This window comes from Calonectris borealis, chromosome 17 (genome assembly GCF_964195595.1).
Source record: "Calonectris borealis chromosome 17, bCalBor7.hap1.2, whole genome shotgun sequence".
In the NCBI taxonomy this organism is placed as follows: domain Eukaryota; kingdom Metazoa; phylum Chordata; class Aves; order Procellariiformes; family Procellariidae; genus Calonectris; species Calonectris borealis.
The window spans coordinates 17,603,850-17,631,685 of record NC_134328.1 but is presented as its reverse complement, the minus strand read 5'-3'; the positions used below and the strand labels follow the sequence as shown (position 1 = coordinate 17,631,685).

General features: G+C 46.2%; 2 protein-coding genes and 1 long non-coding RNA gene across 18 annotated transcripts in view; 2 read left to right on the top strand and 1 right to left on the bottom strand.

The window, feature by feature from the left end:
- Positions 1-177: 177 nt before the first annotated feature.
- Positions 178-15,769, bottom strand: TTI1 (TELO2 interacting protein 1). 7 transcript variants are annotated; one of them, XR_012676340.1, is made up of 8 exons: positions 13,206-15,769; positions 12,530-12,718; positions 11,572-11,720; positions 10,579-10,719; positions 8,953-9,157; positions 8,122-8,209; positions 3,455-3,581; positions 1,927-2,010 (listed from the first exon to the last, which is right to left on the bottom strand). XR_012676340.1 is itself a non-coding variant. In XM_075166938.1 (7 exons), exons 1-7 carry the CDS (start codon positions 15,502-15,504, stop codon positions 2,809-2,811), a joined length of 3,192 nt encoding a protein of 1,063 aa, XP_075023039.1. In that variant the 5' UTR covers positions 15,505-15,769; the 3' UTR covers positions 178-2,808. The 7 variants fall into 7 exon arrangements, 4 of the variants coding, with proteins under 4 accessions (XP_075023039.1, XP_075023038.1, XP_075023040.1 ...); XR_012676341.1 differs by lacking the exon at positions 1,927-2,010 and adding an exon at positions 2,866-2,929; XM_075166938.1 differs by lacking the exon at positions 3,455-3,581 and having other exon boundaries at positions 178-2,929.
- On the top strand, positions 9,352-10,385 carry LOC142089875 (uncharacterized). The gene is made up of 3 exons (XR_012676344.1): positions 9,352-9,418; positions 10,030-10,093; positions 10,372-10,385. It is a non-coding gene; the product is annotated as an uncharacterized LOC142089875 (long non-coding RNA).
- Positions 15,770-15,877: 108 nt separating the features above from the next.
- The window catches only part of RPRD1B (regulation of nuclear pre-mRNA domain containing 1B), a 74,504-nt gene continuing 62,545 nt past the window's right edge, over positions 15,878-27,836 (top strand). For 7 of the 10 annotated variants that reach the window (XM_075166942.1, XM_075166949.1, XM_075166945.1 and 4 more), the window contains exons 1-4: positions 15,878-16,243; positions 17,846-17,975; positions 19,100-19,233; positions 26,295-26,407. In XM_075166942.1, coding sequence (XP_075023043.1) covers positions 16,093-16,243; positions 17,846-17,975; positions 19,100-19,233; positions 26,295-26,407 — 528 coding nt within the window. In that variant the 5' untranslated portion in view covers positions 15,878-16,092. The remainder of the gene's footprint in view (positions 16,244-17,845; positions 17,976-19,099; positions 19,234-26,294; positions 26,408-27,836) is intronic. The other 3 variants (XM_075166948.1, XM_075166944.1, XM_075166952.1) reach the window with 1 other exon arrangement.

Genomic DNA, 27,836 nt, shown 5'->3' with positions numbered 1-27,836 from the left:
TGCAGTGTGTGCACCTGATGGATGAGTTTTATCAAGTGCTACAACAATCCAGAAAATTCTGCACCAACCCCAAGGGTGCTTTGGAGACCAAAGGTAATATTTCGCCCTTCTGCCTCTCCTGTCTTCCCCTGTCAGATCAACTCTGAAGGGTTCCTTTGCACAAAATCCAACCCAATGTTTAGCACTGAATATATATTTTAAAAAAGCATAAAGGGTAAACATTGAACTGCAGCTCTGTCCTACCTGGTAAAAAGCCGCTGACTTGTGTTTTTCCTGGAGAAGCAACCAGGAGTAAAGTCTGAAGAAAACCAGGGAGACAAGAGGAGGTAATCTCAGCTGAGGGGGGTGTGGGCGTCAGCAGCAGTCCCCTTGGTCCCAACAGTCGAGACATGTTTTGGACACGCACCCGGGATCCCCAACAGCGATGCATAAAGCCTGTTCCATGTAACAATCAGTTTATTGCTTTGGTTTTTGCATTTCTGAGCTTGCTTCCCAATTTACAGTCAAGACCTGTCCCTTTGCTTTACTAGCACAGAACTTTCACAAGTGTCTGTGGGAAGGCAGCCTGCTGCCAGAAGTCGCTCTGGGTGAAGCTGACGAATCCAGGAGATGGCCTGGTCTGGGAGCAGCCGGGTAACGCAGCACCTGCAGACCGTCCCTGCGGACAGAGCCTGGAGGACTCGGGAGCTGGAGTACGCTGCAGCAGCTTCCAGGCGAGTGGTGAGCCCGTGCTGTGTTCTGGAGGGGAGGCCCTTTGGCAGGGGCAGCAAGCAGACCCCGAAAACTCGTCATCCTTTCTGCTCACCACATTGCGCTACACCTGCTCAAGCAAACCGCGGCACTGCCGTGGTGCCACCACGCTCACACCTAATGTCACCGCCTGCATCGTCTGACCACGTATGCACCCACCTGGGAGGCTGCACTGGGGCACAGGTAGCTACTTCACCTAGTTCTCCATGGGGTGGGTGTTAGAAATCCGAGAGGTCTAAGAAACAGCCTGCGAGAAAGGCAGGCAATCTGGGAAGGAGGAGGAGCCTTAAATCACTTGCAAGTTGTGAATCAGGGCTGGCCGTTTGCTAAAGGATCTCTCGCACTCCGTGGTGAGGATCGGGGAGCACAACGCATTCGGCCGGTCTCAGCAGCCAGTCCTAGCAAACTGCAAACTATAAGGAACAGCCTGGATGTTTTTAAGAGGACATGTTGTTCTTGCCAGTAATACTGGTGAGGAATTTATTGGAAATGCATTTTAACTTTTTCTGGTATTAGCTGGTTCTAAAAGGAAAAGGTTTTTAATGCACCCCAAAGCAGATTCTCTCCCTGGGAAGGGTTAAGGCCAGAAAAAGCTTTTGTTTTGAGTTGGCAATCATTGTCCAGCTGAGAACAGGAGGGAATGTCACAGTTGTGAGGAGGTCAGAGGGGTGGGGGGGGGTGCTGAAGGGCACCACCCAAGGGTCGAGGATTGGGAAGTCATTTCTGGAAAATGACTCTCTCTTCGTACTGAAGAACTTGAAATAGATGTGCTATGACCCTTGGATTTCTCTCCAGCACCATGTGCAGAGAAGTACAAGTCGGGAGGAATCGCGGCAATGTATGTGCCTCAGCCTCAAACACTGTTTAAAACTTCTGCCCATGGGCAGGGTGTCTTGGCCAGCGCCGCAGGCTGGGCAATCCTTCTTTTGCCCCCAGGATGATTCGGGGCCTAAATGACGGGATTTTCCCAGGTGAGCTCTATCCCGGTGGTTCCTCTTTCCCCTCCCAGACGCTGCGTATGTCTGTCAAGGAGGAGATGCCTCTGGGGTGCCAGCCCGTGGCGTCGCGCTCTCCCGCTGCTGCAGCCTTTCCAGCAGGAACAGCACGTTGTCGGTGAACTCGTTCCGCGGCCTCCCCATCCCACTTAGCTTCACGGGCCGCAGGCCGATGTGGGGGGGCTCGTACTGGTGAGGGCAGCAGACCTCGTTCAGGAGGAGCCATGTGCTGTCAGGGTCCACGTGCATTAAGTGGAGGAAAACGCTTTGGAAAACAGTGGGAAGAAAGGAAAGAAGAGTAAGGAGAAGGCCTTTTGATTGGCACCCAGCAGGGTCATTAGCAGAGAGCTATGGAAAGCTTTGATGTTGTCTGCAATCTCTGACAGTTGAACAGACTTGGAGGCTCATTAGAGAGAGCCATTAAAATGGCTCCTGTGCCCAAGAGAAGACAGTTTAGTGGTTTCAAATCTACCAGCAAGTGGGAGAAAAATAGTTATTATGCTACACAGTAAGTTATCGACATCAGACAAGCAGCTGGTGAATAACTGACCCGGGCTTTGGTCTCAGCATCATGGGCTGCTGCTGGCAAAAGCCTTTTTAAATCAGCCTGTCCCAAGCACTGGAGAGGTGACTGCAGAGTATCGCACACGCTACTTACATCTGGTGTGTTTTGGACAATTGCTCCTGCAGAGCTCTTAAAAGAAGTTGTGTATGTTGTTCGCCACCCTCTCTGGTTTTTGGGAGGTGAGGGGGTCAACCCATCCGGACTTCTCTCCCTTTTCAGAGGTGGTAAAAACAAGGATATTTCTGGACAGCTGCCCAGGCTGGGCCACAAGCAGTTGAATGCTGTATTGAGGACTTTTTGTTTATGTGAGGTCTCCCCTCATCCCAAATCCTTATTAGCTGCCTCCAAATTTTCTTCCATCTGCACAGCACCCTTCACAAAGCAAGATTTTCTTTTTTTTTAAAAAAATAAACCTCATTAACAATAGAATAGCGGAAGAGAGGAATGACAACTTCCTCTAATGCTTTACTGCTGTGCTGATGGTTTTCACTTTGAATTTCAATACCCTAGGTAAGATGAGGGATTTGACTTTTGAGTATGCACCTCACACTTTTGACTCCAGCTGCGAGCTGCTGTTACCAAGATGCTGCGGACAGTCTTGCTGGAGAGCAGGAAGCTCCTAGGAGCAAAAGAGCAAATGGCTGATTTGCACGACCTACACTTACTCATTTCTTCCTGCCAGTTCTCAGTGTCGGTAACCTTTGGGCTTGGCTAGGTCTGCGTCAGGGTTTAAGGCACAGAAGGCGTATTGGGCTTAACTGGTATTAAGTTCTCTGGCTATGCCATGTACAAAATTAAACAAGAATTTGCAGGCTGCCCTGGCAGCACAGCAAGACCTCCTCCTGCATGATGCGGAGTACTCTGTGCTCCCACGGAGACTATGAGCACCGAAGGTACGCAGCACTCGCCAAACTTACGGGTCAGCTTTCCAAGACCCTAGTAAATGCCTAGCCACACATCTTCAGGTCTCTAGTTTCTCCTGAAATCGTGGGGCCATGAGGAGAACAACAGCTGGGCGAGGTAATGTGAAGAGAAATCAGAGGGTAGGTCTGTCTCTGTTCCCCCAAGGACAGAAGCACAGGACAGAACTACCCCTCTCCAAAATCAAAGATCACCTACTACAAAAGCTACACAAAATCCAGACCTGATTGCTGTCAAAACTTCTCCCTGAAGAACTTTTATCCCTAAAGTAAGCTTGCTTCCTATGTAGAGCAGGCAGAAATCCCTTTTAGAATCTCTCCTCTGAAAGGGAGTGCAGTGCCATGGGTAACCTGAAAAAGCACAGAAATGAGATGGAGGCACTAGAAAGCTCCCTCACCTCTTCACAATAATCTGGTGGCTGTATGACTTGTTACTCCGTGAGCAGCCAAAGTTGTTCTTGCTTGTCTGCCATTAACCACTTGCCTGTCTCTCACTGCAGGTCTTTGAACAGCAATGAGGGAAGACGTTGCCACTGCAAGCTGTTGGCAGCGTCCCCTCCTGAAGGCGCTTGCAGTGCCTATCTGTCTGCTCCAGAGGAACTCAGCATGAACGTGCTCCAACGTGATAGCTGGGCTTGGCAACAACTGCATCAGCAACGTGCCCCCTTCTTCCTGGGGGACGGCTGGGCGCAGGTGAGCTCGTGGGCTCTTTGCTCCCCGGCTTTGTTACTGCAGCTGTGGTGACTGGAAAAGGGAGAACTGGCCGGACCCGAGTGCCAGCCTCCCGAGCGCCAGACTGAGTAAAGTGCAGGCAGGCTCGCGGGGGCAGGGCCTAGAGCTTGCGCCTGCGGACATCCCCGCACAGCCCTCCGAGCCCTGCCGGCCGCCAGTGCTCTCCCGGTGCTCGCTTGACCGTGACGGTGTGAGCACGCAGCTGTCTGCCTGCCAGCAAAGGGCAGGTCCCAGTGGTTTCCCCCAGCTTATGATGGGCTGCTGCTGGTGGGCAGCTGCAGAGAAATAATCCTCGCTCCTTATGGCTGGGGCGGATAGGACTGGGCAAGAAAGATGAATCACTGTGAAGTAAACATGGGAACAGGGAATACTATTCAGCTGGCTTCTGCCTCTCCAGCACATGCACAACTTTACCTCTTACATTCACAGCAAAGATACCCTGCTCTCCAACCTCTTCCCAATCAGCTGCTCTGGAGAGAGCAACCCTCAAGAGATTAGCTGGTCCCTGGAGAACTCCACTGCCTCTTGTGCCCATTATGGCCTGAGGCGTGTGATTATCTCCTGATAACCTGGAGTGCTGTGCAGCTTAAAGAACAACTTGACTTTTACATTTTCAAACTAACTCTGGGGTAGTTTCTAAGCAACCTGTTTCCATGGCAAAGAATCCTGGGGTTAATCCAGGTTTGTTTTCTGTTGTTGCTTTTTTTTTACTTAAATATAATTTTATTGAATTTTGCCTTGTGCAGGGGGCTGTTTTAGTGTACTTCAGCCCAGCTTGCGAATGACAGATGTTAATAAGTATCTGATAAACTACACAAACGAAAAGAGGTATGCTGCGTAATCAACTTCCATATCTAAAAAGGTCCAAAAATAGCTCATATTTGTTCCAGTTGTGCTATACAACTTATTCTACTAGCACAGAGCAGAGTTTGCCTATTCTGTTGCCTTGTCATTTCCCAAGCTCTAAGCAAAGCCACGGCACAGTGAACAGGCTGGCAAAAGGACAAGTCTTTCTGGCTTTTCCATCTCTGCTGAATGTTTAACTAGATACAGTTCATCACAGAATTCAGTAAGAACTGGGGAAATTATTTCTGCATCTTGGAAAAAAACCCATTCCTATCCAGACTGTTCACCGAAAGGTCAAATGGTAAACTTCACAGGCTGTAAACATTTATTAGGAATTAAGTGTAAATTTCAAAACAGTCACTTCAAACTGAAAAAATGCAGAACTATTTGTGAAGTGTTGACATAGGCCAATGACAATTTCTTAATTTCTTTTCCTTCAAAGTTTTTTCCCCTGAAGTGAAAAGCTCATCAGGGATGATGCAACATAATAAATTGAAGAGAAGCTCAGATTTACGTATTGTGCCTTCAGCTTACACCATCTTCCCCCCCGCCTTGTTCCCAATGCTTGGCCCCACCCCACCCCTTAGCTGCTCAAGTGTTTCTGGTCACTTTACCCACAGTTGCACTGGATTATTTTCAATGAAAGCAAAGATGTATCTAGTGTTCCCTAGTCTTCCCAAACTCCTCTTCAGTATTTTTTTTTTCCCCAAGCTTTGGATAATATTCCTCTCCTGGAATACTCCCAGCATATAATAAAGCCTATGGTCCCATTTTCTCTTCCTCAGACATGCTGGAGTTCTTTTTTTCCCAGCATCTATTTTTGCCTGTTGAGTATTGCATGAAGCTGCAGTTACAAAATTCACTTACTCCCACTGGTTCATCTAATAAAACTACAGGGTCCCATAAATGGGATTAAGCAGCCTCCCTGGGGCATGATAACATCCCTGGATGACAGCCAAAACTCCCTCCCCTTTGTGGCTCCAGCACCTTGGCCAAAAATTCCTGCTTAGCCCTTCGCATACCTAGAGAATCCTCACTTAGTCAGTGCAAGGAGTTATTGGAGCTACAACTGACTTTGTAAGACCTGACCTTGTTCTTGGCAGGTCACAACTCATGAGTTGAGTAAGAATCCAAAAAGCTGCGCAAAGGCCAGTTAGTATAAATCAATATGGCAAGCTGATTCCAAACATCTTTTTACCTTGTATGATTTCTGCAGTGATAAAGCTGAGTTATGTGACGTATGTTGGCACTCATACTGTGGCTAAGATTAGTTCTGGTTTGTCTGTTTTTAGAAGCATTTTAAATGCAGAATTTTTCATGTGGCAGGCCGATAACATTGCCCTTGCCTAGATGGAAAGGGCCTTGCATGTGACAACCTGTGTCAGTTTGCAGGACTACTTTCAGGCACATGCAGAGCAAAGAAAAGGACTGGAGCTTACAGGAATCTGGTGGTTAAGCAGCTGGAGAAAGGAAGCTGAAGGGTGGCTGAGAAGTGATTCTTATCCTGGTGCTGGAGCTGATTGTTATGGTGCAAACTAATTTTGACTCTTCCAAGCTGAAACCTCGTATCAGATGTACTATAGTTAAACGTGATTGTGATATGTTTGACTCTGATCTACCCAGGCTCCAGGACCAGCGATCAGACAGAACTAAACTAGAAAAAAAAAAAAAGAAAACTACAAGTACTGCCATATGCATGGTTAATATCAGGCCAGACATGATCCATGCCTCAGTGCATATATGTGTCTGGCCAACAGAGCTACTCATGAGATTGCTGTTCACGGAAGACCTTGCTTTGTTCAGTGAAATATGTGATGTATGATGCATCAAAGGCATGGGGGGAGCAGTGTAACGTGTGGCATTTTTCCCTTAAAATAGAATAAAAATAATATACAGGAGAAAAATTTTACTTGTCCTGAACTTTGCTGCCCTTTTTCTCCAATAGCAGTGAGCTTGCTTCACAATATAGCTTCCAATGACCCTATCGCATCATAGGGCTAATTCAGTATTTCCCCCCACCCCTGCTGTGGGGGGAAATTGCACAGCTTTTCAGACTGCTTTGTTAATGATTTAAAAGCTTAAGGTTCCAAATATCTAGATAAATCCTGGTGTTCTGCTTTCCGTTCCAGCATTGCTTACACAGATGAACGCTTTATTGTATTAAGGGTATGCAAGCCTACAGCAAAGAACCCCTTTGCAGAACAAATGCTGCTGAAGCCTGCTGCGATGCAATAAAAGCCACTAAGGTAAAAATAAACCTACTCTCACCAGCGCAGGAAGACAAACAAAGGTACGGCTACAGCTTCTGAGAGCGCTCTCTGCCTAAACTGCTGCCCAGCCACACAAAAGCCCTTCACACCCTGCACCCCCCGGGAGGCCTGTGCTCACGTGAACGGAACGGGCATCTTTTCCCTTTCCCTCTGAAATCCGCAGTGCCTGCTGAACCTGCTCACCGCTGGCTTCCTCTCCCCTCAGGGGAGGGGAGGGTTGGCCACACAGAAAGAGGGGGGCTTTTACCCCTGTCCTTCAGCAGAGACAGAGGTGCACGGCTTTCTTACTCGCTTTCCATGTTCTGTAACTGGACTCGTTTTGTCTGCTGAAATCTCTGGCCTTGTTTCCAAGTGACAACATATGACAACAGTGATTTCTTATCCTGACAGCAGGAACATGCTGAGCAGGATTTTGTACACCAAGCAGCAAAGTATGACTGTCAACAATTCATAGAGCTGATGTGTGTTCACCTAAACTGTTTGTGCTCTTTTAACCTCTCCCAGCCTTCTCGGAGCAAGACTGGTGCCAAGAGCGACAGCTTCCCAAACGAACTCCGGTCTACCTGGTAGAGCCTGGGTTGATGCGATCACAGGAGCCCAGGGAAAACGGAAGGATAACAGAAGTAAATCCCCCAGCCTGCAGAAGGTATTAACTGATAAAATACTTGGCACATCCTCTTGCATAGCTGTCTTCCCCTCTGCAGTTTCATGCCACCAGTGGGCCAAGAGCCCTAAGTATTCTAGCACAGGAGGCGGTTAGAAAAAAGCAAGTAGTACATCTTCCCCCTCTGTCCCCAAATGCACTGCAAGGTAATCTGAAAGTCAGCTGTAACTTGTGGGCAAGCTAACCTCTCTAGCTCATTTTGGGTAGTAAATGATACTTCACCAGAGAAAGGGGTTAACTTCCATGAGAGACCCTGTTGTGCAGGACTCAAACATGCCGGAGGGAGGAATGGGAAAGGTGCAAAAGGAAAGGGGTCACTGTGCTCCTTCTGGCCCACGTTATTTGTACACCTGATACACCTGCATTTAAAAGACATTACCTCTGGGCAGCTTCTTGCAATTTCATGGGTTGCTTGGCACTGAGGTAAATCAGGCAGGCATCTGCCACTTTATTCAGGTCACTCTCGCCTGCAGAAATGGAACAGAAAAGAAGGGTAGGAGGTAACCTACTCAGTGGCTGCTGCCTAACAGAATCAGCTCTAAATTGGCAACAAGAGGCTCCTGAGCCTTTGCACTGTCTGACCCAGGGCTCTTCTGACCTCGCCTCTTAAGCATATTGCTGCAAAGCTAGGAAAGCAATCAAGGGCATTGAGAGAGGAAAAGAGCAACTAGCCAGCAAACCTTCTCCCTCATCAAAGTCAGCTCCAGAAATTTAACCTAGGAGAATTTTAGAAGTTTCATTCAGTAGAAGAATGTGATCTGCTGCATTTAAAGGGTCACCCAGAGAGATGCCCCAAAATGGAACCCGTCAAGTTAGCCAGAAGTCTTACCTGGGCTCCAGTTCTTCGGTTAATTAAGAACAAAGCATGGCCCAACAGGCCTAGCTGCAGCAACCCAGGCACTCCACTTTATACCCACTTTTCATGCACAAGTGAGTTGAGCAGTCAGATTCTGCAAGGTGCTGGGAATCTTCTCTCCCATTTGTCTCTTGGGGAGTAAAGAGTGACCAGCCCCTCCATACAGGGCTCTCAAAGAGGACAGATTAAGGCCCAGCAGGACCTGAATGGGATGAGGCTGGAGAAGATCAGGAAATCAATCCCATGGGGCAGCAGAAGGACAAGAAGCAAGTGCAGGCAGGTCAGTTGAGATGAAAGGAGAAGAGGTAAGTCCGGCAGAGATCTCACACAACCTACACATTCCCTGGTACTCACCCATGTCCAACTTCTCGCACAGAGAACCCAGTCCCTGCAACACAGCCAGCTGCAACTTGAAGGCAAGCGTGTGGTTGTACACAGGCCCGGCTCTGGCACTTGCTGGGGCCTGGCTGAGGAGGGAACGGGTCAGCTTAGGCAGGACATCTTTGGAGAATCTCTGCCTCAGAAAGTCCCCGCACTTTTGAGCCAGGGTACACAGCACCTAGTGGAGAAACACCAGTTACTGGAGGATAAGTGCACATACAGGTCTGGGAGGAGCTCAGCAATCCTCACCAGCTGGGGGAATAAGGCATTTGTTCTCCCTTGGTAATTTTTTTGCAGGTGAGAGCAATATGACCACACCTGCCACAGTTTCCCATAATGAGCAGAAGGCGAACGATGGAGAGGCCGAGTGACTGCACCCTGCTCTTCACTTTCACATGGCTAACCTCCTGGGACTGCCCTTCTCATCAGCACAGCAAAGGTAAGAGTAGCTTGTGAAGTCTTATCCAGAATCGCTGGAGGAGCCTCTGATGGAAAATGCCATTAAAATACAAATCACCGTTGTGGTGGAAACAGTCCATCTTTACAAGCATGCCAGCGAACAGAAAGGCCGACTGGCTACAGCATAGGGCACCCAGCACTATGTGTGTGCCCAGGATAAAACCTAAACTGGCCTAGAGAATGGCCTTAAATACATGTAAAAATGAAGGGGGGATCCATGGGGCCAACCCACGTGGCCTGAACACGGTTCTCTCTTGGAGCTTCACTAAGCTGTGGTCTTAGTGTGCAGGACTGAGATGCTGGTTGAGTCTGGCTTACACTGATACTACACTTCCTGTCCTGAGATTTAGGAAGGAAGACGCTCACAGGGGATTTCTTACAACAAAACCCAAGCACAGTGCTAATTGTAATGATCCCATGAACTTTTCAAGAGTTAATTAGTTTTTGTGTAGTGATCTCTCCCTTCTTTTAGGACAGGCACATGTGAGGTATGGCTACTCTGAAATTCTAGTGTATGGCTTCTTGAATTTGGAGAATCAAAACTCTTTTATTCACACTGAAGGATTCTAAAATTAATCTCATTCTGCACAGCAGAGGAAGACCCGTGAAACACTGGGACTGGCACCCTCTGGAAACATGCTTTATTGTCCAACTGGTGAGTCAGGAAGAGAATGCAGTCAGTTGACATGGTCAGAAGCTCTAATAGTGTTGCTATGAGGCTATGTCTTTGCTTAACCTCTCCCCACCCCTGCCAATGCCTCAGTCGCAAAACAATCACTTCTCTTCAGTCTAAGACTTCCAAAGGGGGGTGCTGAGACTGTGGCTCCAGCACGGGCAAGTTGCACTATACAGTGCCTCTGACAGCTGCTTAGGCTGTAAAAGAATTGTTTTCCTCTTCCCTGCAATAACCAGTAATATTGCTGTTTCCCCCAGGAACAGTGTCAAGGCTTTATCTGTGGACAAGCTGCAGTGGGAGTGGTACAACCCCACCCACTGCAGGGTGGTGACCCTGTGTGCCAAACCACATTTGAAAAAATCACTCCACAAGCTCAGTGCTTCTCTCACAGCCACCGCGATGCCTGAGCTGCTTGCCTTCTAAGCACCAGCTTGAAGGCTGTTGGCAGAGATTCGCTGCTGTACCTTGAAGGCTCTGAGCACTGCCAGAGGGTCATCACTAACCAGCCGGGTGACAAGAGCTGGCCAGACACGATGAGCCATGGGAAGCAGATGGTTTCCGTGAGGATGCAGCACAGTTACACAGAGCTCCAGCACGTCCAGGACCTGGGCAGGAGGGTAGGTAACAGACTTTGAGTGCTGCAGCACCAGCAACACCAGGCATTCAGGTGGATCCCCAGTGTCACACCGGGGAGCCAGGAGAAAGAAGGGCTTTAATACAAAAGGGTACAGTTCTACCTCAGCATGAACTGGGATAACAGAACAGTGCACAGAACACAGGCCTGTTCAGAAAGGGACAAGCAGCACAGTAGCCTGTGCTGGGCTGCAGAGCCGGGCTGGAACCAGGGTGTGATTTCTGGCCTGATCCTGCAGGCTGAGCTGTGCACTAGGACCCCACTGCGCCTGTGGCAGGGCAGCAGCATCACCTGGTAGGGCTGGGGCCTCTGTGGTAAGAATCTGGGTTATGCCTCACTGCCGCATTTTCTGTCTCGCTTTGCAGCTTAAAAGCAGGCCACCTTCAAAGGGTTTTCATAATTAAAAAACCCCAGGCTTTCAGCCCTGCTTATCATCACCCCAGCAACTTCAGAAATGTTCGCCGGTCTGTGCACTACAGTCTGAGGAAGGGGGATGGGAGGCCTAGATTGGTGGAGGAGGCAGAAGCATCTTTCTCCCAAGGCTGAGGCACAAGACTTGACTATCGTGAGCATCAAGGGAAGGTGCCTGATATGAAGCCACCCTTACGATTCTGTTCAGCCTAGCTGCCATTCCGAAAACGGAGTACTCCCAGAAAACTGTCTCCCTTTCTCTTGCCAGACTTGGAGGGTCTGTCCTGAATAAGCATATGGCAGCACTAACCTCATCACGGCGGGAAGCCCAACATGCCTCGTGCACGTGTTGACGAAGTACCAGCCCCCTTCCTGGGCACCACCTGTCCCCTCAAAGCCGGCGTTCACTAACCTTCAGCCGCACTCGCAGGTTCCCATCAGACAGCAAGTGGATGCACCTCTCCATCACATCTTTGGCCAGCTGAGCATGGCTTGGCAGTAGAGTTTCTCCTTCTGTGTCAGAGTTGTTTGGCTCCGGCTTAGCAAGGGGGAGAACCTCATCTGGAAGACAAAACCATTACTGAAGCCACGAAAGTGACTTGGAAGTTCTGCGAGATCACAATACCCACCCACAACTACTCTGCAAATTCCCAAGTGAGGCCTTTGGCATTTTTAAACATATTTAGATGTAGTCAAATCTATGCTTGAGTTGTGTGAGTTAAGCATCAGATTCAGTTAAGAGTGTGGGACTAGGGAAGATTTGCTTTCTTTACTGGACAATGCAGTTGGTCTGACATTTGCAGTGTCTCCTCACCATGGACTTATTTCCCATTGATTTTTATTAAAACTGAAAAGCCTGGGTATTTAAAGATGAAGTATTTAAAGGTCAGGATTGCAGCATAGCCCAGTAAAGACTAAAAAGTTCCCTATGTGAATGTCTGCAGGCCCTGCCAAGGCCAACTGAGAAGGAAGTGGTGGCATCATTAGCCAGGAGAAAATAGTACAGGGATTCCCAAGGGAGGGTGAGGAAAATGCAGTAGAATCCTGGAAAGAGGAAACTTTGGGTCCTGAACCCAAATGGCTGGTTATGAGGTAAGGAAAAACAGTGTGTGCTTGTGTCTTAGAGCAAGACAAACCTTGATCTGCAAACGTTTCACTGCCTCCCTCCTGCCCCATGCACAGAACAAAGCAAGAACACCCAGCAGCACCTTACACGAGCTAAGGTCAGCTCCAAGCAGACCTGAGACCGTCAGGAGCGTGCGAGGCTTTCAGCCTGGTCCCAAGTCCCCCATCTGACAAAAGGAAACCTCAGAGGTCACTGTCTTTCTCCAAGCTGAACATACTCTTCCCCAGTCACGGACAGTACTGACCTGCCTCCTCATCCCCTGTGTCAGGAAGATTGCCCTCCGCGATCTGCTTCTGTCTAACATAGTCAAGGAAGAATCGCTCCACTTCTTGCCTCGTCACCGTCTGCTGCCCCTGGGACAACGTCCTGCTCTGCCACTCGGCAGTCTGCCTTTGCTGGTGTTCCTCGCCGCAGGACGATCCAAACCACTGGACTGCAAAAGAGGAACTGATACATCACTAAGCAATCATGATCCCCTCCTGCAAGTCAGCAAGGTACCACAGACCCTTGAGATGGACATGACTCTCGAGTCCTGCGGGACTGAACTACAGAATCGGGCACCCGCTGTCACATCACCGTGAGCTCCCTGATGGTATGAGGATGTTAAAACCCCTGATATAAAACGGAATATACTCCATGTGCTTCTACAGAACATTTATGGGAGTAGCAAATCCATCCTTTCCCAACCACTACAGGCCACATTCCTGCAAATCTACAGGCCAGACAAACAGGAACTGATTGTGGAGAGCGGAAGCTATCGGCGATCTTTGCTCAAGCACTGGCCCACCACGCAAAGCAAAGTTGCCGTCACACTGCAGTACCTCAGCTACTTGCAATCTCCCATGGCAAGTCAAAAGGTCAAAGACAAGTACAGTATTACAGTAAGACTGAATTAAACAAAATAAACATCATTTAGATACCTAAAGCTGCCATTACTGAGTGGAGGACCCTGAGGAAAGTGGAAGCCTGGTTATTGTAAGACTGATCTAGCGTAGACAGGACATCTTGGATAACGTCTTCTACCAGTGGCAGCAAGCTGGCATCTGAATGCCTCAGCATAGTGTCCAGGACCTGGGAAGCATGTGGCTGATGTGCCAGCTGGCGCAAATTCAGGGAAATCCCATTCACCAGATAGTCAGAATTCTCATTAATCAAAGACTGCACGGAGTCATAACTGCAGGCCTCGCATATGTCTACCAGCGTCCCCAGCGCTGTCTCACTGATGAGCAAAGTCTTGTCGCCTGCCTTCTCCAACACAGGGTAGAGAGCTGACAGCAGAAGCAACCGGAACTCCTTCCCGAGGACAGCAGCGAAGCAGCCGATGCCTTCCAGCTGGAGGCAGATCTGCCAGATGTTGCTGTTCATGGTGCGGGTCGTTACATGCGGCTCTGGGGATGGAAGGAGAATGCTGCTGCACGCACCTCCTGGATGGGCAGTAAGTCCTGAACATTGCACAGAGTGCTCATGGCTGATTTCTTCTGTATCAATGCTAGTGATCAAATACCAGTTCGCCTGGTCTGTGTACTCATCGAGAATGGACATTATGGACCCTTTGAGATCATCCATGTTCAGCAAAACTTCCCTTTCCTGAAGGACATCCACTCCCAGTCCAGCAGCTCCCGCAATCAGCTCATTGAGGACCATCGCTGCCTGCTTTCGGTACATGCCAGATTCACCGTACAGCCCCATGAAATGATCCACAAGCAAATAGAGGTTCCCGTGGTAGCCAAGAACGCGACAAACTTGCTGAAGGAGCTGGAAAACTTTCTCCTCCGTGAAGAAGCGGAAGTATTTCTTCTGACATCTGCCTTTCTGCACACCCTGCTGCAAGGAGCCCGAAGGTCCGCAGGTGCTCTCGCAGCCCCAGCGCCTGTCTTCCACTATCTTCACATCTGTCACGTCCAGCTCCAGAACTTGCATCAGCGCTTTGGACAGACGGTGGAGGTGGGATACGGAGTTGAGGACAATGTTAATCTTGGGGCCCAGCAGCTTCAAATAGCCAAGCAACAGGCTCAAAGTGGAAACCTTGCCCGTGTCATCCTGAGAGTTCATCAGGCGAGGAAGAGCTGTGGCAAGGGAATGGAGGTTCTCAGAGAGGACATCAGCAAGAGCCCTGTTCTGTGCTACGATCCTCTGCTCTGCAATGCCTTGCAGAACCTCGTTACACCTGCTTTGGACTTCGCTGTTTTCATCGTTCACCAGCCCAACCAAGGCTTTTAAAAGATGACTGAACGAGTCCACCAGCGACCGACTGCAGTTCCTCAGTAAGTGGTGGACCAGTTCCACCAGCTCCAGTCTCACTTTCCAGTGGGGGTGAACTGAAGAAAATTCAACCATTTTATGCAGGAGGAGAGAGAGTTTTTCGGCAGTACTTTTACTCCAGTCAGGTCCTCTATGGACCAGTAGTTCTGATATTCTGCTTTGTTCCACTGGCAGCTTTTCTTTATTCTTTGGGATTCTGGCTAGCTGTGCATCAGCCATTACCAAGCCAACAATCAGATAAAAGAGTCTGATGGCACAAACGGTGGTTTTGTGACCTTGTTTGATGTCTCCAGTAATAACCCGAGACAGCGTAATGGAAATCCCAGGCAGAAAAGAAGCAAACAAATCCCCACATTGCTGTGCCTCATCTTCATCTAGGTGTCGATGCTCCTGGCAGTCACACTGCAGAACTAGGACCTGTAAGCACTTCAAAGCAGAGATCTTAATTTGCTTTGCTTTTTCTTGCTCTGCTAGGCCCAGAAGCAAAGATACAGCAAATCCTAAGAGAGGAAGGGTGGAAGGTTGATACAAAGACAGGATAACATCCCCATAAGCTGAATGCATCAGGGTGTGGAGTGCCTGGATTACAGCCAACTTTAACTCCTCTGACAGCGAGGCTGGTTTGCTTGAGCCAGAAGGGGGAGAGAGGCACGTACAAAGCTCAGAAAAAAGCTCCTGCAGGAGCTCCTGCTTCTTCACGCACGTTGCTGCGAGGACGGAGGACATGCACTGCACCACGCTCTGCACCAGGCGCTCCTGCTTGGGCCCCGGCACCTTCAGGGCGAAGCGCAGGGGGAAGAGGACGTACTCCTGCAGCTCCTGCAGGGCCGAGGCGCTGACCGCTGCCAGCTGGGCCTGCAGGCGCGCCACGTTCTCCATGGTCTGTGCCCTCGTCAGCTGCACGCAGACGGGGCGCAGGGCCCCGAAGGCCTCCTGGGGGGTGTCGAAGACGGCCATGCTCGGGCGCCGGGAGGGCGGCGGCAGCTGCGGGGCCGCCGGGGGCTGTCACAGCGCTGGGCCGGGCGGCAGCGGCCCGCAGCCTGCGCCCCGGGGCGGCCTCACGGGCTCCCAGCGGGGCTGCGCCCGCCCTGCTCGGGGCCGGGCCCGGGGCGGCCCCTGAGGGCCGGCGCGCCTACCTGCTCCCGTAGCGGGGCGGCCACGTGCCGGAAGTGACGTAGAGATAACCGGGACTGTCAGCGCGACAAAGAGAGTCCACCGGAGCGCAGCTGGGGGGAGTGCTGTGAGAAAAGTCCCGGGCGCGCGCAATGCGCATGCGTCTCCTGGCGCGCCTTGGCGGGCTCCGGCGATACAGCCGCGCATGCGCTGTACTCCCTCCCGTCCGCCTGCGTGCGCGGTCTGTGCCGGGCGTAGCGGTTCTGCGTTTCTCCCTCCGGCGATCCGTACGATGGTGCCCTTCGACCCGCCGCGGCGGGGTGAGAGGTCGGGCGGCCATCTTGTGGCGGCGGCGGCGGCTTGTTGTCGGTGAGGCTGCGTCGCGCCCTCCCCCGCGGGCGGAGCAGGCCCGGCGCGGGCCGGCCCGCCGCCATGTCCTCCTTCTCGGAGTCGGCGCTGGAGAAGAAGCTGTCGGAGCTGAGCAACTCCCAGCAGAGCGTGCAGACGCTCTCGCTGTGGCTCATCCACCACCGCAAGCACGCAGGGCCCATCGTCTCCGTCTGGCACCGGGAGCTCCGCAAAGGTACGCGGGGCGCGGGCCCGGCGGACTTGTCCGTCGGCCGCCGCCTTTCCGCACCCCGGGCCGCCCGCTCCAGCTGCCCCTTCTCCAGCGGGAAGCGGGGGCCGCCCGCGGAGCCGCTCTTAACGAGGAGCCGGTTCTCCCTCATGGCGGGCTCTGGACCCTTCGGGTCGGCCTGGTGAAAACTTTGCAACGCGTGAGGGGCGGGGAGTCGCGGTTCAACGGGAGCGTCGGGGCCTGGACGCCGCTCTCCTGCTGTTGTGGTTACTTATTACACTTCGTAGGGCAAAAAGCGCACAAGTACGTGGGGTGTGTGCGTTCTGGTGCTGCTGTTAAAGGTGGTGTTTAGGAAGACGGAGGGTAGAAACGCTGGTGAAAATGGTGAAGCGTTAGTTGGGGGGGCCGCGCGGCCAGGCTGCTTCGCTGGGCCAGGCAGCTTGGCTGTGAAACGGGGGTGTGCCAGGCGTCCTCCCCTGCCCGCGCTCAAGCTGACTGTGATGTGCTTTGTTGGCTGTTCAGCTTTTAGATTTTGCTTTTAAATTCTGGGTTTGGATTCATACTACTTATCCGTTATAAAATTTCACTAAGGGATTAGGAGATAAACAGAGTAAAAGTGGTTGTAGAGATCTATAAAAACTGCGTGGTACTATCATCCAGAAATATTTTGTGCTTGTTTTCCTTGCAGATAACTTAAGTTAAGTTAATCTCTGGTAACTTCTTAAATGCTTCATAATGAAGTCAGGGAGACTGCCAGTGTCCGTGCTGATGCCCTGTCCCCAGGGGCAGCTCTGAAACCAGCCAATGTCACCTTTCTCATCCTGGGCAGCCGGCAGCCTTAGCCCCTTGGAGCGGATGGCGCTGATGAAGGCCTAGCTGGAGCCTTTCATGTGATTGCTAGTTGTTGCCATTTACAGTATACTAAGTATGAATTTTTTAAAGATCTGAGCTTGGCCTGCTGTGGAAATAAGCGCTTTTGTTTTCTGTCTCGTGCATGCGTATTCATGGCCGGTGCACTCTGGAGAACAGCGTCTCCCACCGATTCTGCCCGTAGTAAAATAGAAGCTCATGGAGTCAAGATGGGAGAAGTTATGGTGTATGGAAGAAACTTAGTGTTCCTTTGGCACAGTATTGGCTGGAAAAATATTTGAGTCTCCACAGTAGCTTTCTCCTGCAGTTTCACTCTGTTCTGAATTAAGTGGTTCTATACCAAGTTTTTTTCCTGAAGTTAATTAATGAAAAATAAGTCTGTTGTCACGTTAATTTGCTTGTAGGTTAGAACAGCTTGTTTTAATCATGCATTTAAAGTTTATTTCTTACGCAGCTTTCCTCAGAGTTGATGTGTCACTGTGCACAAAAAGTATTAACCTCATGTTTGTTTTATAAATTAGTTAGAAAAAAACTGAGCAGAAGTGAGGAGATTGAGAACTACTTGACTTGAAGGCCTCTGATTTGCCTTGGTAACATGGAAATATTTCAAACTTTGTTTTTAGGCTAAAAACCTATAAGCAACTTTGAAAACCAGTTGATGATTCCAGGTGAAAGAAGTGACAAATAAATGCAAACTCTCTCTTTTTTTTTTTTTTCTTCCTTTTTTCCCTTTCCCAGCAAAATCGAGTAGGAAACTTACTTTCCTATATTTAGCAAACGATGTCATCCAGAACAGTAAGAGGAAAGGTCCTGAATTTACTAGGGAATTTGAATCTGTTCTTGTGGATGCTTTTTCTCATGTTGCCAGGTATGTTGCTGTGTTATGTGTTTCTTCAACTTTCCTCTCTAGAGATTTGCATTCTTATTATACAAAATTGAATTCAATTGGATTTTGTTGGGTTTTGGTTTGGTTTTTTTTTTTAAGTCTCAGGCATGCTTGTACCCTCTCTCTAGTAGAGATTGGATTCTGACTACTTTGCCACTAGGAACTGTTTAGTGTTAATATTTCTCTTTGGGGAAACTTTTTTGTATGTGAATCAGCCCCTCACAGCTTTACACATTTGTTCTCTGCATGCAAGTCCTATGTACTTTATTTTAATTGTTACCAAAAGATCTTGCGGATCTGTTCATGGGTAGTGAAATTGAATAGTTGCATGTGTTTATTAAAGCTACATAATGAATGGCTTTTCTCCATTGTCAGAAGACTTTAAAAGAGCGGATATTTTGGGTCACTGGATTCTCGTCAGTCTTCTGGTTTGAGCACGGTTTCTTTTTGCATTGCTTGTTTTAACGGTTATCTGGTCATTAGACTCCTTGCTGGGGGAGGAAAGAATTTTATACATAAAAGGGAAGATGTGATGCAGCTACCATCCTGTCAAAAATGGACTATCATTTAGTTAAGATTTACTCTGAATAGCATAATAATTCCTATTATCTCAACTGAACAACTTTAATGTTTTGTGTGTTTAGTGGTATGCTCTTCTGGATGTCTGTCTAACTTTCAGTGCGCTATATGAGTACATTTAAGTGCCTAACGATCCAAACAACAGGCTTTTTAATTGGGATGTTATTGACTGAAACAACTGTTTAAAGTTAATACTCTGAATTGTAAACATGTCAACTTGGGGGTATTTTATAACTCTTCTTGCAAATTCTGAATGATAGCAAGTTTCTTCCTTCAAAAAGGAAGCTTTTCCCGCTTTTACTTTGGGGTGGGAATGTGGGGCGCTTTCAGGCCATCTTTGGTCCCAATAAAAGGGGAAAATTGGCCATAAATGTGTTTTGCACAGTTTGTCTCAGACAATATGAGAAAGATTCTCTCCAAATGTGCAAATATTACAATGGATGCAGCTGCTGGTTTGGAAGATGCTCTCTTAAAATACAAGGAATGTTTTTTAGCTGAACTATAATTATTTTCTAATCTTTGAACAGAGAAGCAGATGAGGGCTGCAAAAAGCCCTTGGAACGATTGCTTAACATCTGGCAAGAAAGGAGTGTGTATGGCAGTGAGTTCATACAGCAACTGAAACTTTCTATGGAAGACTCCAATAGCCCCCAAACTAAAGGTAAATGCGTATTGCTTTTGTTGTGTGCTTTACTTTGTTTTTTAAATTGGTACATGTTTCACTGAAAGTACGGTGAGGAGTTGAGCTCTGGGCTCCTGTAGTTGAGTTGTTGCCAGAGCTGGTCATGGAGATTCTTTGGGATTGTCTTGAGGGAAGTCTGATTTTTGTTAAACTCGTAGTTCCAGTTTGAAAGTGTGTTGCCTTGTGACTTGTGGCTGGCAGTAAGCTAAACTTCAGGTGATTTCTGCTTCTGCTCACGCAGACAGAGCACTCCAGGACTGCCTTTTGTTGTGAAGACAAGTAAGCAGGGTGCAGGGACCTGTTGCGTCCACCTTGAGAGTTAAAATTGTCCCACTTTACATCTCTGAGAGTGGGCAGCTGGGTTATTATAGTGGTTTATTCAATATTGTTAGTGCTTTCATTCTTTTTTTTTTTTTTATTTTGCATAGTTACTATATTTTATTATGATTTTTAATAATTGAAGGCTGGAATATATGCCCAGAAGCTTGTCTGGTCTCTTTTTTTCTTATACCAGCTGATGTCATTTGGGGAAAACAGTAACCTTGCATCACTTAACATCATTAGAACATCACGGTTATAACCTTATTATTGCATTAGACAGATGTGAGAAACTGAGTATAAGCTTCTTGCATTTACTGTGCTTTTATACTGCTTTGGCAGATACTGCCTCTTCTTCTATAGCATCTGAAAATATTTAACTGGTAGTACCGTAATGAAAAGAGGGGAGCAGTAGGATGCCTAACCTATGGAAGGTGCGGGTCATTAAAAATCCAGAGTGTTCTGGTCAGGGGAATATTTGTCCACTTCGCAGCTAAAGGAAGTGTCATGTCTTCAAATTAGCTAAAATCACATTGCTGCTTTGACCAAATTTTGCTCTGTTCCTCACAGAGGTGTGATACTTTGAGACAATTGGCTTAGTCATTAGTAAAATGCTCTTATGCCGTTCTTAGGTGGTGAAAACAAGCAAGATATGTCTACTGGAGTTGTTAATTAATACAGAATTAATATGAAGACATGAGCATTAATATGAAGGCATGAGCATTAATGAGAGACATACATGTGAAGACATACATCTATTGCTGTAGTTTTGTGTGTTTTAACATGCTTCTTCAGGCAAAATTACTGGATGGGTCCTTTAGCAGCTTACAACAGAGGCCTTCGGACTTACCATGATTTAATTCAGAAGGTATTGCCATTTTTTTCCCCAAATGCTGGGAGACCAACTGGCCTGACCAACGGGGTTGTCCCTTCTGTATCAGGACAGAGGGAGTCTCTGCTCTGAGTGGTGGGAGAGGGGAAGGGTGAAAGGTGTACAGTCTCTACATGAAATAGCTCAAATTGGGGTTTTTCTGTTGTCTGGGTGCAATGCATAAGACACCTGTTTGTCATGAAAGGTCAGAATGACAGAATTCCTGTTGAACTGATTAGCGGAGGGTTTGAAACTGTTAATTTAAGGTACCTAGGTAAGTGTTTCACAAGTGTTTAATTTTTAATCTAAACAAAAAGATACTGTGTGTCCAAGAAACACAGCTGTGATTTCCTGGTGAATTGGCAACCTACTGTTGCTCAGTGTTGTCTTCCCTTTGGCTGGTGGCATCAATCAGTCCTGCTACTGTTATCTTCTCAACTTAAAAATGTTTATACAAAATCAAACCCTTCCTAAGTGTAACAGACCTTTGTCTGTGGGAAACAGCATGAAGAAATACAAATGTTTTAAGAAAAACTGTGTGCACTGCTTCACTTGGCGAGAAACTTAGTTTTTATCTGGGTAATTGGAGATATTAATGTAGTATGTTTTATTTGAGAGAACAGTTCAGGCCTTTTCATGAGTATGAATATTGCTGCCTTCTTGTCAATTCATTGTAAAAAAGAAATTGATATTTTTAAACTAAGAGAAAAAAAATTTGAAAAACTCAGCAGAGTTCTCCTGAGTTTTTCTCTTTGTTTTGACTGGCTTGTTTTCAAATTAGCTTCTTAATGGTAAGAGCTAGTTTCACGTGGGATTCTTATGGATTACTAAGATAAATCGGTGTTTGTCCAGTGTCTGGTGGGCGACTGACTATGTTGCAGAAGGCTTTGTTGTAGTTACTCTATTCCATTTTCAAACAGGTGAACATAAGCGAGATGGACAATAATGTATCGTGTTTTACAGATAAACATTTATCATAAAAGTGGAAAACCATAGTACACTGGTCCTCCAAAACCATTCTACCGTCCTGGTTTTGTGTACATCCAAGGTAGACACAGCTCAGAAATAGGTAGTATTAGTATCTTTAGATTGGTACAAGGTTGTGCTGTTAAAACAAAATTTTGAAGCTCCTTATGGGTATCTGGTGCTGTGATAATGAGTATTTTTTTCTTCAGCCCAAGGTATGACAGCAAGACTATGAAGGTAGTTCTCTACAGCTTTTTCATATTGCAGTGTCTTAAATTCCTGGGCTGGTAGGTGCTGCTTTCTGAACAGGATGGCTCTGCTTGGGTTGCAGAGCACCAGTTACATGTAGAGTTATGAAACTTGCCAAAATAAAGCAGAGTCCTGTATCAGTGAGGAAAGACCTCTTTAAAGCTTATTGGTGTGTGTTTCAATGGTGCAGCTGATTTCTTGTTTCATTAGTAGCGAGTCCTTGGGTAAATGTATAGCAGTTTGGTTGGCGGCATGTGCTAAGTTCCTGCCATGGAACAGAACTGATTGCACAAATAATGAAGCTTTCCCTCCAGAGGGATGGAGGGGAAAGAATACCTGCCCTTTCTAAGCATTATATTCCCTGGTTTTGACTTCCTCAGTGGTGCAGCTTACTACCATATTTTAGTCTTTCAGGTTCCTTAAGGAGATTATGCATATACATGGAAATGAGCTTTTGAATATTGATATCTTATATTGTTTTAACTCTAAATGTATGCATTAAGCTTGCATTTGCTTTCTCATTAATCTCATTTTTATTAGAATGTTTCTTTTTACAAGCAGTAGGGAAGAGAAAAACCACCCATTTATCTTAAAGCCTGGGAAAACTAGGTCTGTAAAGGTTTGATGTAAAATCCTTTAGATAATATAGCCGACATAGCTGACATGTTTTCTTTTCATTGTCTTTGTAATAAGCAGTTGAAGGAAGTCTTTGAATGTGCTCTGATGTAGGAGTGTCATGCTGTAACACAGAACCGAACTGCTACCCATCTGCCCTGAGTGTGTTTATATTGCAAATTCTGGCACAGGAAGTCAGACCCATATTAAAATATGGAGAAAAACATCAGAGAGGAGAGCAGGCAGGGATCCTTCCAAGAATAACTGAAAAACGGCATCTGGGGACAGGACTAGGTATAATTTTGGAGCAGATCAATTCCAGTTATGCTTGACCTAGGAGAGGCTACCAACAGATGTATGTTGTAATGAGAACTTAAAGAATCATGAGTAGTCTACCCCCAAAGAAACAAAGGGTTAGAACAGTTGGAGGGACACTGGACCATTAGGTTTCTCTTATTTTGTTCTTCTGTGACTTCTGGTGTTCTGTGATGGTCTTCTATTTTCTTTAAGCTGTCTATTTTCTGTTGTTGTTGTTGTATTCAGTGTTTTGTCCTAAATCAGCCTACAGAACTTTAGTTTTAGTTATAGTTTTGGGAGACTTATTTTTTGTTATGCTGATCGAGGGTGACAGCCCTGCCGACACGTAAAAAACCCACTTAAATTCAGCTGGTCTACCTTTCAAGTAAACAGTTATCTGTAGAACTGCAGCAGTAGAAACCGCTGTTTTACAGGTTTGCCTGTTATTTTAGAACTACAGTAGCTGTTAAATGGGATTTCCTTGCATGTTTCCCTGTAGACAGAAGTTTCTGCTCATGCAACTTGTCGTATAACTCTATGCTTAACTGTCAGAAAAGGCACATGATGTAGCTGTGCTGAGACTGTTAAATCGTCATGTGAATTAAGGACTATTTGTTGTCCTTTTTTTTTTTGTTTTAATCTGAACCCTTTGCGTAGCTCCCTCCAGTGAAAGGCATTATTTACATGGAGAGTTCCTTACCATGCAGTGTGGCTGCTTCTTGAATGAGGAGATGAAGGCAACCAAGTCCTCATGAGAGAAGATAATAATTTTATTGAGATTAAAAAAAACCACACATAAAACCACTGTTTTTAACAGAGCAAAGTTTTAAACTCCTAGTTATCCTTTTGAATACAACCAAACAGTTGGTTTGTTGGTTTGAATCAACCAACCAAACAGTTGATTTCTCTTTACTATGCATATGAGCCTGGAGTCAAATCAAAGAAGCCTGTTTACCTCTAAAACCAGTCGTCAAGAGATAAGAAGAAGGTGAACACGTTAGATGGGAAGATCTACCGTGTTGCCAGCTTACAGGAAAAACTCATACTTTGTCACTAAGGTCTCTGGCACCATAAGCTTCCTGAAGCCACCGGAGATGGTTTGAAGACTGAAAAGTTGGTGGAGAAATACCTTTGCAAGTCTCTCTGGACACTGCAACAGCAAGATAACAATAACCTGGAGTTTCATTGCAAAGCTGTTATGACAGCAATTGTCTGTCATTTTGGAGAAATGAAGTGCTTTGCTCTTTGAAGGCTTTAGGGAGTAGTTCAATTTCTGAGCTGTGAAGAAGACCCCAAAGACGCAGGAAAGCTGACTTCATCTCTAGTGGTGGCTTCTCTATCTTCTTTATATCTGTGTCAAGAATGGGCTCTTGATTTTCCTGGAAGAAGCTGTCCATATTCTACAAGGATATCTTGTCTGTTTCAGAAGATGCATGTTACATACCATTGTTGAATTCTGATCAGTTTTAGATGCTCTTAATGCGTGCTTTCCTCTTCTCTTGTTGGATTTGACAGGCTTTTTCGGAAGTGTAGACTGCAATGGTTAAATTACTTCTGGCTAGCAGATTTTGAAAGTTACCCAGGCAGGGTGTGTTATAATTTATGCCTGGCTTCCTGTTCTCTTTCGGGAGTCCTTTTCCACCATATGCTCTTGCGTTTGAAAATAAGTGTGAGGGTTTTTTCCTGGTTTGATGAAATGGAGATGGTGTTTCTAGGATTCTTCAGTGAGGTCTTCTGCTGCCCCTGTTTACCAATGCCAAGGAAAAAAGTGCAACAGTCCACACTTATGTCATGCTACTCCTGCCCAAAATGCTACTTCAAAGCCGAGTGCTTTGTCTGTGCTCCTTTGTCTACTGGCTACTTTGTCCCATCAGCTGCCGTTCATATGCTCATGGAGTGGCCTCTTGAGGTACACCAGCTAGCGACTAGTGCTTAGGACTGCAGATGTTCATGCACCTATCTTCTTCGGACTGTTTCCAATCAAACTCACGTGGTCTTGTTCAGATGGAAAATTCAATGAATTTTGAATCCTCTGTGTTAGAGTAGTAAGCAAGCATAATACTGTGTCTTGTGGTAGACCAGTTGGCAACACAGCAGGAATAGCTCTTCAGCAATTTGAATCCCAGTTCTCATTTCCGTTTTCACTTCTGTGCGCACTACGGTCATGCATTCTTCTATTGATTATCTTCTGTTTATCCTTCGTTGGTTAATTACTTTATGATAAGTACACACAAGTGATAAATATTGATGGCACATTGTATTGGGCTATGTAACTGAATTGCTATCTTTGGCCATTTTGTCATCTGCACATCTCCTGTTGAACTCAGCTGGTCTCTTTTGCAGACCTCAGTGGACAGGAGCCGTTTTTCTTGTTGATCTGGTATCTTGCTTGTCAGTCAGATTATCAAGCACTCTATTACATCAGTTGTATGCATACATACTTAGGCTGTACCTTTTTCTACCCTAGATAGCTTTGCTCTAGCATGCGTCAAAAATTCATTTGGTTTAGGGTAACTGTTTCTGTGCTGCTTTGCCTTCCATTGAGTAAATCTGTTCTCTAACAGAGGTGCGTTTGTGTCTACCTCACGAGGGTCGTTCAGCTTTTTCCCACAGGAGTAGGATGTATAGCACTCCTGACTTTGTCTCCATTAAAATAAAGTTTTACAGACATATGTCCCACCTGAAAAGGCAGGCAAAATTCTGCATTTAAGGACAGACCTTTCTGTTTGCTTCTTCATTAGGGTTGGGCAGACTGATTTCATTTTAAATCGAGAGTGATCTTGGATTTTCCTGTGAATCAAAGTATATATAAAATGTTTCCCGTGAAGTCCATTATTATCTCAGCAAGACTTGATTCCATTGAAGAGATGTTCTCAAGATCTGTCCAAAGCTTTCTTACAAATTACCCTGCTCTTACGAATTTTGGTGGCAAGCCTGAAGAGTGATCTATTGTCTTCTGGATGCTCTGTAACTGGATCAAAGGCTACGTTAAGACTTCTGACTCATTAAATAAACTGTCTTTTCCCTTTCAAGCTAAGGTTCATTTAACCAACACTATCTTGCTTTATGAAATCCTCGTTTCTTAAGTGTTACCGGTTACCTGCTTGGAAGATGGGTTCATGCTCTGCCCATTGCTGTTGTTGCTGTCTCATCTTAAGAGTTTTAGTTTCACAGAGCTGTCCTGAAATCTTTATTTTGATGGAGGAGTGGAAGGTTGAATAACCAACAGACGTTTAGTTGATTGTGGGACCGCAGTGAGCATAAACTTGGTGCAAAAAGATAACTTGAAATTCTTCTGTCCATGTGTATCTTAGCATCAGTGCGTCATTTCTGCTGGTAGGAATCCTTAGCTGCATACATGGTATTAACTGGAGAATCTAAGCAGGGTTGAAGACCTGCCATTTATTGACAAATAGGACGTTTACTTGCCTTTCCTACTTTCAGTGTAGGAGGCACAAATATGTATACAGTGCACACTGCTGATATGAAGACTGTATCCTTGTACTTAGATGTACAGAGATACACGTGTGGGCAAAATCAACCTTTTATTGCTGTTTTGCATTTGAGTGTTTGGAATATGATGCCTACATTAGAGTCCAGCTGTGGTCATCCTTCTCTTTAGAGAGCTTAATCATCAGAGCATCTGGTACAGGTTTTTTTGAAGTAGAGATAGTTAAGGTGGGCAGATCTGGTATCCAAATGAGTTGCTTATATGTGTCTTTAGTTGCAGAGGAGAAGAAGTCTTTAAAGCGGACTTTTCAGCAAATACAAGAGGAGGAAGATGATGATTACCCTGGGAGCTACTCACCCCAAGACCCCAGTGCTGGGCCGCTGCTGGTATGTGGGACGGGTTGAGAGTGGGAGTTGTTCTGAAAGCCACCTCCTGTGTGGTACAGCCACACGGTGGAGCTGCCAACAAGTGAAATGCTTTTAATGGAGAAATTCAGTTGGGGGTTGAGAAGTCCATGTGAAATGGAACAGATTCGTTTTTCATATTGAAACACTGTGCCACTTCTGAGCGATTTCAGGTAGTCTAAACCAAGGTCTGAGTAGTACTACCAGTAAGAATCTCAAAGGACTGCTAGAAGAACAGAACATATTTTAAATTCTTTTCTAAGATCCGTGTGTATTCACTCAAACCTAAAGCTGTAACAGAGTTAAAACTTTTTTTTTTTTTGTAGGACATCTCTCTCCATGAGCTATTTAAAAGCTCAGCCTTTGATAGATTTGTATGGAGTTGGTTAGGAAAACCAGTTCTGAATACTGTATTTTGAGGCTGACAGTAGTGTGGAAATAGTAGGAGCGAAATGGACGGTCATTCTGACCATTTAAGGCTACAAAATGAACATATGTTAAACCATTGATTATCTGAAAAGGATAAAAAAAATACACCATCCATGTGGTAGAGTGTAAACATTGAAAAATAAAAATAAATAACAGTTGTCAAGGAAATAAGTGAGGTTTTTTGTTATTTTTACCTCCAGATGCCTTGCAGCTTAGGGTTTCTTTTGGTGATAAGCATTGTGTTTGTTACTGTTGGAAATCATTAGCAGTTTGCAAAGTAGTAGTAAATATTAGGTAATGGAATTCTTTATTTTTCAGGTTAAAAAATATTTATTTAATTTTTTTCAGTGTTTTTATTAGTTTTCAAACTATTGAAATGTAGTTTAAACACCAGTGGTGCTGTTTACAGGGCTAGTGTTCCAGTTTCAAAAACCTCCCATGAAAACGCCAGTATTTTTTAAAACAAAGAAGCAACATTTTTTTCTTCCTGTTCAGGGAGTCTGTCTTTCTCCTTTTTTTAATTTTTTTTTGAGTAGGGAGGAAATATAGTATGTCAGGGGAGGTCCTCTTAAGGCTGTCCTCATCCACATCCTTTTTAAGCTAGGGTACGTTTTGAGTGTATTCATTTAAACTGACACATTTTTCCTCACTGCACTAAAACCAGCTGAGAGATGAAGTCGAGGGGATACAGATTAATTGTAGATTGCAGTGTGCTTCCGAAGAGCCAGCTGAGCTAAGTGAGGATAGCAATGGCTTTGCAAAATCAGGACAATATAAAGTTTGCTTTAACAGGGATAGCTTTCATTGTCATCAGCCAGTTACAAAATTCTAAATCTTACATAGATGGAAATCTGAAACAGTTTTGTTTGGACTGATACAAGTTTGGTTGTTGTGTGTGTGTGGTTCCCCCTCCGCCACCCTGTGTCAGAATGTACCTTTGGGGTAGAACAAAGGTGCACGTACACTCCTGCTAGTCCCAATT